The following is a 15,572-nucleotide window of genomic DNA, read 5'->3' as shown; positions in this document are numbered from 1 at the left end:
AAGCTTCATTAGGGTCAAATTCAATCGTGTTTTCACAACTATCAGCATGTTTTCATTAAATAAATGAAAAATGAATGGCATATGTTCCAAACTGTTGCAATAATCTGTGACGTAGTCACACGATAAGCTTCCAATAAAGCACAATACACTCTGTGAATCATACGAGCTACATTTCAACAGGGAAAACTGGCTCTGATTGTGCAATTCCAGGGGATTTTCAGGTCATGACTTTTGACATATTTATGTGTACACAACAGCCCCCTCTTAATTAGAAACATAAAGTTATGATGAACTTGAGGCTTATAGGGTGGAAGATTTGTTGCCCTACCTATTGCAACAGATTTTCACTGTTATAGACGTGCCCGAATAAGTCACTTTGTGCAAGACGTACACACAGGAGGGCTGGGCTGAATCCTGTTCAACCTCAGAAATGTTTTATGTCAACAATAATCCCTGAGTTTATCCCAGAGGTTTGAGCAAGGGCCCTTCGCTTAATAGCTCGAGTGCTTTCCTGAAATCATTCGCTTATAGTGAGGCCTGCTCGGCGCTGCACACGCAACACAATGCAAACGGCTCTCAGTAACTGGGTCAGCTAAACTCCTGCTAAAGTGCAGAGCTGTCTGATTAATAATGCATAGGATGAGGAGGAAAAAAAGTTTCTTCATCTTGAGCAAAGATATTTTCTTACTGTGCCAAGGCACACACACGTGCACATATACCCACTCCTACATACCCGCTCATTTCCTATTACCATGTGGGAGGTTGCTTTTTATGGAGTGTCAGGCTTGAATCTTGAGTACTCTGGTTTTGATCTATAAACAGAAGTGTTATTTCATTAGCTTTGCTTATGAAAGCAGGATCTGTCATAGTGGGGATGGCAGACACTTAATATTTGCCCTTGTAAGGAAATATTGGAACATTTCTGTACCCAGCAGGGGTTTGACACTGCCCTTTAGCTTCATCAGATTTGAATAGTTACTAAAGTTGATAAACTCAGTTATGAATCTGCTGACATAACTGGAACTAGATTTTATCCATAGGTCATTTTCTTTCTGATCTGCCATCAGTTTATCTCTCTGATTATGTCATGTGCACTAACCAGAGAACATCTGTAACGTCACACTCGTTGAGGCTGGAGCAGGCTAATTGTCTGCATGGTTACACGTACCAAGAGTTATGTGGGCATAAGAGTTTGTTTTTAGAACAAAAAAAAACAAAAAAAAACAAGAAGTTACATGTTTTAAACAGAAAGAACAAAAGCAATTATTTTTGGTTAATGAGATTAAGCCAATTAAATGTTTAGGGTTATACTTAGATAATTCCTATTACTTATAGGTAGTTACATATAATATATATGAGATGCTGTGCAATGTCAGAGATCACTCTATCGTTTTCTTTCCAGTCAAAATGGCCAGCGACCTGTGGGGGGAAAAAACAGGAAACATATATAGTGTCATCCCAAAGTCTGAGACCACACTGAAAATCTGGGACTGTTTTCATTTAAACAGAAACACCTTTAAAGTCCAGTCTTAGAAGTTGGTTTGTGTTTTCTACTTCTTACAATCCAAGTAATCCCAAACATGAAGTTAGGCTCATAAGTCCATAAAACCTTATTCTACATCTCAGATGTCCAGTTTTGGCGTTCTAGTGCAAACATTCCTCTTTTTTGTTTTTTGTTTCCTTTTCTTTGTAACATTTTTCACACATTTCATGCCCATAGTGACAACTTGTCTTCTTACAGTGGAAGGATGGACAGAAACACATGGTTTTTTGTGGAGCTTGATTTTCTCTTTAAGTACCGTTATTCTAGTAGTGAGTGTTTGGGTGGTCATCAGTTTTTGCACAGTTGTTTGGAGTCCTATTTTCTCTTTTTTAATTTTTTTTTGTTTGTTTTTTGAACTGCCATTTTGCAAACTCCTGTCTTACTTATTTTTGTTTGACTTTCTTGTTTCTTATAAAAGTAAATTATATTATATCTAATATCCTCAGAAATATCTTTTCTAGTTATTTTGGATGGACCTGAGAAAGAAAGGAAGGAAGGAAGGAAGCTAAAGTGTGTTTGGGTAGCTGTTTGTGTGAATGTTAGAGTCTCTATGAAGGGAAACATAATTGACAGCTTTTAGTGGGGAGGCACTGCTGTAACTCAGTTTTAAGATTTGTGGACAAATGAAATGGATGAATATAGATTTTATATTAGACTTGGTGTTGAAGGATTTTGTGTCATTTTCTTTTTCTGTTTTCTGCCATTTTCTGAAGATAACTTGTCTTTAATGGCCGTTTTGACTAAAATTAAATAAACGAAAAAGTATTCCTTGATTTTTGCACAATACTATAAATATGCCCACGTCCCAACGTTGTACAAAAACAAACCTGTGTGTGTTTGTCCACAGAGCTGTTTCTTCACTGTGGGCAGTGTGTCTCACATTCCTCTCATTCTTATGTCACGCTCCATAAGTGATGCGGAAGCGGCCAGCCGGCCACCCGGCTGACACGCACGCTCACACACATGCATATACAAAGGTCTCTGTTATTGTAGCGTGCCCGTAGGTGCTGCCTCTCTGCCCAGGACAGCTTGGTCTGGACTGTGCTGACCTCATCTGCATGGCATTTGACCAGGGACAAATACAAGGCCTCGGAGTGAGTGTCTCAGCAGAGTGGGCTGCTGTAGGACAGAACACAGAGTGAGGATTGTTGGTGGAGGGGGTGATGATAGAAAGCATTGGCCCCAACTTCAGTGGGTGCAGACTAGAACATCACATCATCCTGCCCACGGTCCAGCTTTCTGACTCATTCACACTCTGTCTGTACTGGCAGGGGTGTGAGCATTTACATATGTATTAGTTTGTTTTGTACTTTTTCAGGACAAAAACAGCCCTGTAAAGGTTAAGGGTTAGACTTTCGTATTACATATAGGCACTTATATGTTGTGTTGTTACACTCTCATGTAGGGAAAACCCCCCAGTAAGCCCACTAATATCTACATCTAAACATATAGATTTCTCAGTGTGGAGTAGTATGGATTTCTTATGGATCTTTTAGTTTTCTGTCACATATCTTATGAAATGAAACATCCCTTCCCTTTTGACATAAATAAGCAAGTGTTATGTGATTTTATATATAGAACACTAAAGATGAGAAATTTGAACTGGGCTTAAAGGGGCCCCTGATACACTATAATCCCACCTGTGTTCATTGTAAGCTCAATCAGTCTATTATTTAGAAAAGAAAATGAACAGTTTTAAAAAATATATAAACATATAAAAGGATAAGAGGCAAACATTTATGTTGGCAAATACTTGTAATGAACATTTTCAACATTTCATTCATTTAAGTAAGGCTAAGTTGGCTAGTTGTCTGCTTAGTCATAGTTTATTTATTCATTTGCTTATTTATGTATTTACTTATTTGTTTATTTTTACAAATCCATATATATGTCTGCAAATGAGAGTTTGGTCCATGCGACTAGTTAATGTCTGTGTAAGTGTAAGCGTCTTTCTACTTTACTGAGTGTATTTTTCCTATTTGACTTACAGAACTTTGAATATGATGTAGGGGTGTAGCAATACTGTGTAATGAACATTGTAATGAATATTGGGGTAGTTCCTCAAAAAACATAATCCAATGAATTAATAATTACCTCTAAAATGGGACTATGTTATTTTCTTATTTCCTGGAAAATCCCATTAGTCATGATTTTACTATGTTACTCTGTAGGGCAGAATAGGTGACTTTGAAAATCAGGCCTTTCGGTTGATTAAGACAATTCGTCACTGGGGACCACTCTAATTCAAGAAATGTAAAAACAATTAAGTTGTAGAACATTATGGCTTTTTTAGTTGACCCCAGATGAAAAAACTTGAAATAGCAAATCAAAGAGTTGAAAGTCTTTGTAATTCCTTTTAACTGACCCATGTTGTGTCCCTGTACATGAAAAAGAGGTTAACCTCTTACATACTAAGGCTTATTATTTAGTCACTACAGGGCCAGCTGGTGGGTCGTTAAGGCGTTAAAGGTCTTGTATTTTCATAGACATTAGGTTTTCATCCAATGTCTGTTGACAAGTGCCATAGAAACGGGTAACAGGCTTTTTGGGTCCAAGTGGGAAACAATAAAATAAAACACTAAAAACAATAAAATAAAACATCTTATTGGTTGCCTTATTTTAGAAGCAAAGTAAGACAAATTTCCCTTTTTTCCGCTAAAGTAGAATTAGCATGTCTATAAGGCTGTCATGACATCAGTGAAACAGTGGCTTGTATGATTCAGAAAAGACATACAGCTATGTTTAAACCTGTATGAATAGTCAATAAGTAGTGAAATGAGAAGCAATAGCAAGTTAGATACCAACTAAAACTAGTAATGATGACTCTAGCTCAGAGAAGATATCTTTTAAAGTATTTCTTAAATAGTGATACCTAAATCTTGAGCAACAGTGTCACAGAGGTGTTTCATTTTTTTATTATTCTCTCTATCTATATACAATTCATTTATTAATCTCTCTATATTTATGAATATTATTGACACATTCCTTGTTTGTCCCACAGAGTTTCTTTCTAAGACCATTATGTGAAAAAAATTTTTTATGTGTTTGCCATGTAGTCAGAGCAGTCCCTTCACATGGACACAAATAAATCGAAATATAATAATTATATTGGTTCAGAATTCACAGCAACAGTCGTGATGTAATTTAGAGTATAACAAAACCTCGTATTTCATTGTATAATATAGTATTATATCATAACGTGTGTGTTGTCTTGTGTTGTGTTGTGTTGTGTTGTGTTGTGTTGCGTTGTGTGTTAGATCAGGGCACAGCTTTTGTTTAGTGTTTCTGTGCTGCTTAGAATCCCGTCTGAATGGATCAGACAAAATTCAACTTTGCCATTATAAAGTCTCAAATATTATACTTTTATAATGTTTAATGCTCTTATAAACGGAAACATAAGTCACATTTTAGACACTCCCTATTTTTGTTGTACTGATAAAAGTACTGACATATCTAACTGAAATATGAATTTTGTAAAACATTACATTCTTAATATGACCCCACATCATGACAAGGTATAAAAATAAATGTGTCAGTTTCCCTGCTGCTGTTAGACATAGATCACTGACCTGACCCAGCCCAGCTTCCACTTTCTTTTTCTCTCTCTCTGCTTTTAGTGCTGCGCTGTTTTAGTCATGAATGATGACTATGTTAAGAGTGAGTGCTCTGTAGCAGGTTCTTCTCGGAGAAACGCATGAGCTTTAATTGTCCTCTCAATCAGCTTCCCATCAGAGGCAAACTGGACAGAGCAGGTGGCTATTAGTATTCCTCTGAAAGAATTGAAATATAGCAGTCTGTACTTTGCAATCAACAAGCTTTTGTTTTTCAGTTAGTCATCGTTAGAGTTACCATCAGCTACTCTGATATCGCTCCCCAGGCATTCTTCTTAGACACATCAGACTCTCCAGGGCTATAATTAACCAGTCACCAATATGTGGAGGAATAGATTGATGTTTGACATCAGGACAAAAGCTAGAAAGCCAGATTGTGAAATCTGCCCTTTGTCCATTTTTCTTTTACTTACATTTCCTTCTCTCTGTCTTTCTCTTTTCTCTCTAGATGAGAGCGTGACGCTCTGGCTACCACAAAGGCCACTGCTGCAGGCTGGGCAGCGCAGCCACATGATCACATGACTCTGGACATGGACGCGGTCCTGTCAGACTTTGTTCGGTCCACGGGGGCGGAACCGGGTCTGGCACGAGACCTGCTGGAGGGTAAGACGGCCGAGTGGTCACTCGGATGAGTAGGCTATATTGCTATTACACCAGTAGCCATTATCACTGTATAGTCATAACATAATGTTAACTGAGATTAAAGGCTAATGTGATTTTTTGCTTTACAGTCCTCTTGTAATAGTTGTCTGTGTACTTTTTCTGTGTGGCCTCTGAATGTAATCATAGCAGTGATGAGTGTAGTGTTAAATGTTTCACACGGCTGTGTGGAGTGCCGCAAACCGTATCAGGCCTGGACTATGCCTATGGAAGATAGCTTCCTTTGGCTAGGCTAGCAGTAATGAGCCATGCGATGCAGTGCAGTAAAGTGATGGATTGCTCTGCTTTCAGTGCTGTGCTCAGCTCCAGAGGACTGGGATGCTCATATTGTCATATTGTGGCAATGCTGTGATCCACGCTGCTCAGGCCTCCATATCCATTCTCCCTCCATTGTGGCGAGCACAAGCCAAATGTTATGAGATTGAATATTTGAGCTTGCATCATCAACCTGTCCAATTTTGCCTATGTTTTCAAGCGTGTCTGTCTGAAGTTTGTAACATAAAGCCGCTAGCATGTTTGTAGCATTTTGATGGATTTATCTGAGCTGCTGGCACAGATTTTTTAAGCTGATTTGAAGACCAGAGAGCTAGGGTGGTGGTTAAAGGTACAGAGGCAGGTTTTTTATTCCAAAGGTTTTTTTTTTCATAAAATAGTGGGAGAGGATTATAATGTTATGTGTTCATGAGTGTTATGAATGTCGCATTTTTCGCCAAGCTTTTTTCTTTGTTTATAAAGCAGCTTTGTGACAGCCCCTTCTTTGTTTGCCTGATTTGTCAAAAAATGTCATGAAATGTTCAGAAAAATAACAGCCTCCAAGTTTACAAACTTTTTAGAGGGCTTTTATATCCCCTGTAGTTTAGCCTCTTAAAGGAATAAAGATTTGGTGGAAAATGTATATATATCTCAAATAGTCTTGCTTATGGAGTGTCAAACGTTGCATGATACACTACTATAAAAATGAATAGCATGTTGCATGGCTAAAAACAGCATACATTTCACACTTCGTCTGTGTTTTTTATTGAAAATAATATATGCAAAATTCAGGCTTCACACGATGCTAATTGGTCAACTGTAAGATTAGGTGAAGGTTAGTTTCATAGCTCCAGTGCAAAACAAGAGAGCTTGGTGTCTAACCAAACATGTCTTGGGTAATCTGAGACATTCAGGTTTGTGTAGATTTTCATGGAACTTTTTCTTTGACTCTAAGAATGTTCTCTGAATTAAATATGAAGAAAAAGGTCTCTCATGTAGCCCCTGTAAGGTTGCATGTGGTGCGTTTTCTGGTATTGAGCATATAAGCCAGTGTCTGTCCTGGTCTGGTTGACTGAAGCCTGGAGAAGCTTTCTGGTCCCAAGACCAGTGGAGGAATGCGGTGGGTTTGTGCTCTGACTGGCAGCAGGGACGGCCCGCCACGCTGGGCGGTGGAACTGATTTAGGGCTGTGTGTGACGGCTTTACGAGGACGCTCCCCTGGGAGACCTTTGTGCCTGCTCAATGGAACTCATTGTGGAGTGGAGAGCTGCTGGCACTGGCACAGAAAACATAGCCTCTCCAGATGAGACAGAGCAGAGAAATATGCCCCCTAAGAGGAGATAGACAGAGAGATACCTTATAGTGATCTACGCAATATATTATAGAGTTTCATTCCAAAATGCTGTACATTCATTTGTCACAATTTTGGCTGAAAAGAAAAGAATAGCAGCTGATATATGATGGAAAATGCATTTTCATTTCTATAATAAAGGTGATGTTATATAGTGTTGTAGTCAAGACCATTTGAGGCACGTTCCAGTCAAGACAGAGAGCTGAACATGTTAAGTCTGAGTAAAGACCAAGACTTTGTAGTAGTCGAGTCTGAGTGAAGACCGAGGGTGGCGAGACCAAGGCGGTACTGAAACTGAGATAAGGATTTTATCAGAATATAAAATTAAAAAGGGGAAATTTGAAATTCCTTTGTAGTTCATTATTAATTTGCTATCATTCATTCTAAATGATATCTATTAATAATTAATGTCATATTTTATAATATATTTTGTGAAATAATAATATGTAGCTTACTTACTTACTTACTATTATGTTATAGTGTTAGTCTGACTTTGTATTGTTACTTTTGATGGTGAGGTTATTCAGAAGTCACTACCTAAGGTCACTACCAAAAAAAATTTTGGAACCAGTTAACATCAACAAACCAATAATACCCAGTTAAGTCATCATGGAAAGCATCGTCAGCAAGCAGATTTTATTTACACATGTAGAGAAAGAACTGTTTTATGTTCTTTGAAGGTTTTGTTGATATTGGATAATGACACAAAAAGTCCAGTTCCCAATGACCTCAGACGGAGACATTGCTGTCGGCTGGTCTCAAGAACAATTTCCAACTTATCCCAATTTTAACAAGACAAGGCAGGGCCAAGATGATGCCAAAACCAAGACAAGACTGGACTCAAGCACTGTAACACTAATATTAATCATAATATGGCAGTGACATTTCTTGTGTGTAAGGCCCACTAACAGCAACACATATCATTTAAAAAAGGAATTCTTTAAAGTGTCTATAGTGTCCTTAAAATGACCTTCAGTTATATTCTATTATCTAAATAATCCCTCTGTTATCAGCTTGAAGTGGTCTGCCATGAGTGTTCACCATTCACCAATGTTTTTAAACATTATGGTTGAACATTGGGTTTTCATGAGCCTACACTACTGCTACAGTGCTGTGAAAAATTATTTGCCCCCTTTCCCCTTGCAGATCATCATACTGCATTCAATATTAGACAAAAATAAACCAAGTAAACACAAAATGCTTTTTATGTTTTTAAATGATGATTTTATTTATTGAAGGAAAAATGCTGTTAAGCCCTACCTGGCGCCATGTGAAAAAGTAATTGCCCCTTTAGCTACTAAATCAACCAGTTAACCAAATTCAGTTGACTATTGGGTTCAATTTCACTAGCCACACCCAGGCATGATGAATCTAGACATCATTTAAATAGAACCTGTCTGGCAAGATGAAGCAGGCTAGAAGGTCTTAAAAAGCAGCGCATGATGCCATGTTCTAAAGAGGTTCAAATACAGATGTGAAACAAAGTCACTGAAATCTGCCAGTCTGGAACGGGTTACAAAGCCATTGCTGAGCCTCTGGGACTCCAGCGAACCACAGTGAGACCCATTATCCACAAATTGAGAGAACTTGGAACAGTGGTCAACCTTTCTAGGAGTGGCCAGCCTACCAAAACTTCACCAAGAGCGCATTGATGACTCATCCAGGTAGTCAAAAAAGAACTCAGACAAACATCTAAAGAACTGCAGGCCTCACTTGCCTCAGTTAAGGTCACTGTACACAATTCCACGGTAAGAAAGACACTGGGCAGAAATGGCATCCATGGGAGAGCTGCAAGGTGCAAACCACTGCTGACCAAAAAGTACTCAAAGGCTCGTCTCGTATTTGCCAAAAAACATCTAGATGACCCCCAAGACTTTTGGGTTAATATTCTGTGGACTGATGAGTCAATGGTGGAACTTTTTGGAAGACATAGGTCCCGTTACATCTGGTGTAACAGAACCCATTACTTAACACCACATTCCACCATAAGAACATCATACCAACAGTCAAACATTGTGGTGGTAGTGTAATGTTCTGGGCTGCATTGCTTCTGCATCTTGTGTTTACTCGTGTTACCTTTGTCTTCTACTAAAAATAGTTGGATGATCTGAAACATTTTATTGTGGCAAATTAGCAAAAATAGAAGAAATAAGGTGTGCAAATACTTTTTCACAGCACTGTATATTAGTACTTAGCTCAGTTAAATATTGGTTAAGACTACTGTAATTAACAAGTCAACTAGAGTAGCTTATTTAGCTAAGGCTAAAACTTCATCCTTAGGGCCCTCAAGGACATTTGTCAGTCTATGTCAAAGTGTACTACCTCACATGGATCTGACAGTATTCTCTTGATGTCTGCACACCTATTGTGGGTGAGAATAAACACACACCTGCTTCAGTTAAATCCCCTCTCAGGCCTGCTTGTCTGGAATTGCAGCTGGCTAGCTGCTAGCACTGTCCTCACCTGCCACATCAAGGCCAGATCAGGCCAGTTTGCAGCCCAGCACCCAGAACTGCCTCCAGGAGTACAGCACTCCTCTTTTTTTATTGGGCTACCTATCTGTTAGCAGCCCTATGAATGTGACACTTATTAGGGTTGTGCTGATTTTTAATACACTTTGCAAGCAAGCAGGAATTGCAGACAGATCTCATCTTTTATTTACTCCATTGCCATGGCCATATATGTTACACTATTGCGGACATAATGAGATTATTGCAAAGGCATTGATTTTGCTGTCATGATTCTGCGTAGCTTAGCTGATTGACGATTCAGGTTACATACATATATCCGGGGGCAAATTTTCAGCCCGGTCGCTTGCTGCCATTGCAATTTGAGTTTTGCTTATGGATCGAATAGTGAAAGATGTGTTTTCTGGGATGTCAAGCAGTGTGCTGAATAAGGCAGGACAGTATGTACAGCATGTACAGCAGAGGGAACTTCCTTACCCAGCTCTTTTCCATGTGGCACAATTCCCTTTAACTATCTCTGTGGTGGAGTGCTTTAAAAGCCCTTTCTGAGGCCTGCGTGTTAATGGATGCTGCTGTTAAACTCTCTAAGATGAAGTCACCCTCTACACTGATCCAGGGCCAGCCTCTGTAGATAAATCCTGACCATAACATGATAAGAGAAGACAAAGAGCTGATTTGAGACCAACACTAAGAGTATTCTTCCCCAACACCCTGCCGTGAGGAGGCTGTTAAAGCAGAGAGAGTCAGGCTTTCTGCTGCGGCTGCCACTGTTTATGATTCGGGATTAGCAATTTGTTAATGGCCTTTTAATGAGCCTCACTGCTGACATTTCACAGTGAAGACAACAAGCTCTCCTTCTGAACAAATCAAATTCATGAATGAAAAGGCTATAACATCACGGTAGGAGGTGATTGAACACACTTGCAGTGATCTCATAAGTTTCAAAATGAATAGCCTCACTAACAACTAGGGATGCACAGTCAAAATCAGCCAGGATCAGAATCAGCTCCAAACAGCCAGTCGATAATCAATGGGGACGATTTATTATTTTGATTTTGGCCAATCTATCTTGCAGTTTTATGATGTGTGCCAAGTAAGTGCACTCGCAATGCGTTGATGCCTTACCAATATGTTATAGCATAATTATACATGACCAATTGTGCTAAATAGCCAGTTGCTTCTTATTTTTGATGTTCAACTTTGATTCATGTTATTTAAATAGACAAATGATTTTTAGAATGCCAGTTTGATCCAAAATATGCAAGAGCAAATAATGTAATTTATTTGACACCTTTGGCTAATAGAAATCTCTGCTAATGTGCTAATGTGTTCATATAGTGTGAGCTTCAGGTTTAAAAAATGCTAAAAAAATGGCTCTGTCGTGGATTTCTCTATAAGAAAGCTCAGAAACCAACGATTGCCTTTCATTCAGATGAGTATTTTATTATGCATAAATCATAAGCCTGGGAGAGACTTTTGGTGTGACCACCTTACTTTCGAGGGTGTGATTATAATGCAATAGTTGAAACACGCCACATTACACAATCACATATACGCACACTTAAGTGCATAGGATGCGTCATTTTGTTCCATTGCTCAACTCGCTAACCCCTTCTTTTTGGGAAGCTGCATCTTCTTATCAGCCCTACAGTGACCTTACAGATATAGCAAGAACAGAGTGTTTTCTCTGTGTGTGTGTGTGTGTGTGTGTGTCACAGCGACCTAGGGCATCAAATGTTTTTTCTGCTGGAGAGAAGAGACAGAAATAAAGTGTGTTGAATCATATAATAAGTATAATCATTAGCCCACATAAAAAACAACAACTAATGATTAATAAGAATGGGCTCAATTAATAATGTATATAATGTAAATAATATATTAAAAATAATCTAACAACATATTGAGTGTCAGAAAAGGCTAGAAGTTAAATTCATGACTTTGCTTTACTTTTGCTTTTGCTTTTTACTAGGTTGCTCATTTATATTTGAGGTAAGATGATTATCATTCCCCACAGCTCAGTTATGCAATCTATTCTACCTCACAGGACCAATGAGGGCTGAGCTGAGCTGCTTCCAAGTAGGCAGAAAGCAGAAGTATTGTTATCATCAAGTACACTAACTGAAGTCTGACGGATAGGGAGTATAAATAACACATAGAGAGGGCCATATAAAATTCTTTAGCTGTCTTGTCAACCATTGCATATGCACATGACTCAGAGAGCAGAGACATATTGAAGCACAGAGGAACATAATGCCATAGAGGAGAATCAGAGAGAGAGAGAGAGGGAGATGGAGAGAGGGAGAGAGGCACAGTGAGTAGAGTGAGCTTATTAGCTAAAGGCTGGCAGAAAGCACAGAGATTTACCTTTGGGGCCAGCCCCACCAGCTGTCGACAGCATCCTATCCTACACACATTCATATAACCCATGGTGTTTATGTAACATCCTGACTAGATTCTGAGCCGTTCAGCTCTAGTTAAGGAATACACCTGTGGTATTGGTGAGTGGATTGCTTATATGTGTATGCATGTAACTGCTCTGGTGTTCTCGTGCTGGGATCTGAACATGGCTCTGTAGGTGTGTAGGGAATAGTTGACTGTATATGCATGCTTGTTTAGAGCTGATTGCATCCCGGATCCCCCATGGAGACGGAATCAGGAGTGAAGACTACCCTCGCTCGACTTCTCGCTCTGATCTCAAGGTCACCCAGAGAAGATGGCGTCCTTCACTGTGCTGTCATTTTGATTGGAGGTTTGACTTGACCGTAATCAGTCTTGATTAGACTTCCAGGGCTCACTGCGAATTGAATGGATGATGTTGCTGTTCAGTTTATGTGTGTTGCTAAGTGTTGGGCTTATATTTAAAGGACAACTCAGTGAAATGATCAAGTTTGCACGGTTCCCCTTACCTTAAATCTAGCTGAATTTAGCAGCCAAATTGTGTTTAGTGTCCAAAGCTTGCTTTGGAGCTAAAGCTAGTTTAGCTCTTGGGCAGAGGTTCCCAACTTTTCCTAATGCGTGGCCCAAACAGCTGACCACAGAATCTTCTGTGTCACCTGAATTTAACTGACCAGATCATTTAATGCGCAAATATAATACAAAAGTCAATGTAGGTTTTCTTGATTGTATAATATTAAGCAACACTAAAAATAACTTTTTCTAACTCACCTAGTGCAGAAACAGTAAATTAATCCAACCACATGTAACCAATATCCTGCACAGTCTGTTATGCAGTGGCAGTTGCTCAGCCTCAGGATCTTTCTTTTTGAAACACCCTGTTTGTAAACACTAACCCATGACAGATGAATTTCATATCAGTGAAAAGAGGAACATTTTACTTTGACTTGCACTGAAAATGTAAACATAGTTAGCATTTTGCCAGACTAATAAATGAGGTCGACCTAAATTTAATGTTCTATTTTTGCAAATAATTAATCATTGAGGCTATGTGGTCCACTGGTTGAAGACCACTGCTCTAGGGCTAATATAGCTAACAAGCAAAGGAGGCTTATATCCAGGGCCTTAACTAGGATCAAAATGTTAGTGAGGTCCATTTTGCAGAAATGTGACCTACATCTCGTAGTGAATAAACTAACTGCCGAATATGAGTATTACACTAACCATAAGTTTCTCTCTCTTTTTTTAACCAAATCATTGCTCCTTTTTTACACATCCATAACTTTTTTTTGCACTTTTTCCTTTTATTTGTTCCTTCCCCATCTCTCCATTCTTCTGTGAACTGCTAGTACTCTTCCATAAACTGATTTGACTCCAGTTGTGCTGTTTAATTAATCATTTGACTACATATTTATGTTTATTTTCAGCTGAAAATACATGTTGAAGCCTACACTAAATCAAGTGATAGTTCTAAATCTATCTATCTTTGCTTGATCTCTGTCCTCACTGATTACTGAAAAAGCACACATTAAACATACGTTACAAAAGGCAGTCTCTACCCAACCCCAGCTAAAGGCAAAAGTAGCTACTCATACAGTTAAGGAGACAAAATACAGCCTAATGTATTTGCTGATTTCTTAATAATGTTAGCTACATGATGCTATACCATAAATATGCTGGGTAACAGTGAACTTTCTCATGCTGGTTGTAGTATATTATGATTGGGTAACACAGTACAACTTCAATTTCTCATCTAATCACTAAAATAGCCAACTATGGAATGTGTAGCCTAAACTGAGCAGATACTGGAGCTGGACTAAAGCATTTAGCCAAAAACATTACGAGCAGTCCAAACAAACAATGAAAAAAAGTTTGCATTTTACAATCTTAATGTGTTAACTGCGTTTATAAACTCTCAGCTGGCTACATTTTACCATACGGCTTGTGTGCTGCATACCTGAACATCTCTAGGAGTCAAAGTTACTCTGGTTCTCACGGCAGTGTACCGTCTCAAACAGAGGTAAACAAAGCGAGTCCGAACCACAGCTGTTTTGTCGTTTTTTTTCCACACTTTTTTCTCGTAAAACTCTTCCGAAACTTCTGAGGACCTTGGTGTCCCAACTGCAGTTACTAACATGACAGGCGGTGATTACTGAAGCAATTACGGATAGCAACGGTTGCTAAGCAGTTACTGGAAGGTTGAAGGAAAAAAGGAGGAGCTTGTCAGATTTTGATTGGCCATAATACAGTGACAGTGCTCACAGAAAACAAATTAAATTTCATATCATAAAAAATGACACATAATAAATATTTTGTCCCCATTTGGGTGGCTTGTGAGACCTTGGTTGCATCCCCAAGTAGATTGTATTATCATAACGGTGTTTCTACGTTTAATCTTATGAATGGAGAAAAGTGAAACTACCCAGCTCCAGACCTCAGTGTCCTCATAGCTAGTTATGGCCATGATTATATCCTGTTAGAATTGTGCGATACTGCTTGCTTATACCATCGTACACTGTGTTAAATTGTCAAGTAATCTAAGCAATTCACTCTGTATGACATATTATCTACAAAATGTATCTATGAAATGGACAACAGCACAACCAAAATCCAGGCTTTAAGATGGCTGCCACTATGGTTTTTAGCCATGCTTCATGCTTGTATTCATTTTTATAGATAAAAAGATGTCATACAGTGTCAGAAACCATGGTAACTAGTGGAGTATGAACTTATTATTGTTAGCTATGAGCCCTTTTGCTGCAGTGAAAAACTACAATGAAGCAAGCACCAAACTCGGCCTGGCTGATCAACTGCATTTGGGAAAAGGCGAAAATTGTGTAAATTATATTTTTTGCCAAACTAAGACTGGTTCTGGAATCCCTGTTTGCATATTGTTTTGAGTTAGGCTTGGGCGATAAGATGGTGTAATTTGATATTGGCGACAACTGACATGTAAGTCGATGACGAAAAATGTACTTTTAAACAATTTGCTACATAATATTAACCCCTTAAAAGGCCAGAACCTGTCAGCAGGCCCAAAGTTTTATTACACACCTCTATAACCTAAGAATTGCTCAGTCAGTTTGCAAGTCCCTGTACGTATTGAATAAAAAGCCTTAGTATGTTATAAGTCTGGGATTTTAAGGGCTTAAATAATATATACATGCAGTGATCAAGTTGATAATCCTGATCTGTTAAAAAGAAAATATTCTGATTGTTATTTGTAGATATCACCTGGGTCTAATGTGAGTGCAACCATTTGACTCCAGCATCTCCAGAGTGTGCTGTCAGATA

At 38.7% G+C, this 15,572-nt stretch overlaps 1 protein-coding gene across 1 annotated transcript in view; it reads left to right on the top strand.

Annotated features, from left to right (window-relative positions):
* The window catches only part of otud7a (OTU deubiquitinase 7A), a 96,838-nt gene that overhangs the window by 47,922 nt on the left and 33,344 nt on the right, over nt 1-15,572 (top strand). Inside the window, exon 3 of the mRNA XM_036576069.1 lies at nt 5,603-5,757. Coding sequence (XP_036431962.1) covers nt 5,673-5,757 — 85 coding nt within the window. The 5' untranslated portion in view covers nt 5,603-5,672. The remainder of the gene's footprint in view (nt 1-5,602; nt 5,758-15,572) is intronic.

This window comes from Colossoma macropomum, unplaced genomic scaffold, assembly GCF_904425465.1.
Source record: "Colossoma macropomum unplaced genomic scaffold, Colossoma_macropomum, whole genome shotgun sequence".
Taxonomy (NCBI): Eukaryota; Metazoa; Chordata; class Actinopteri; order Characiformes; family Serrasalmidae; genus Colossoma; species Colossoma macropomum.
This window is presented reverse-complemented; position numbering and strand designations above follow the sequence as displayed.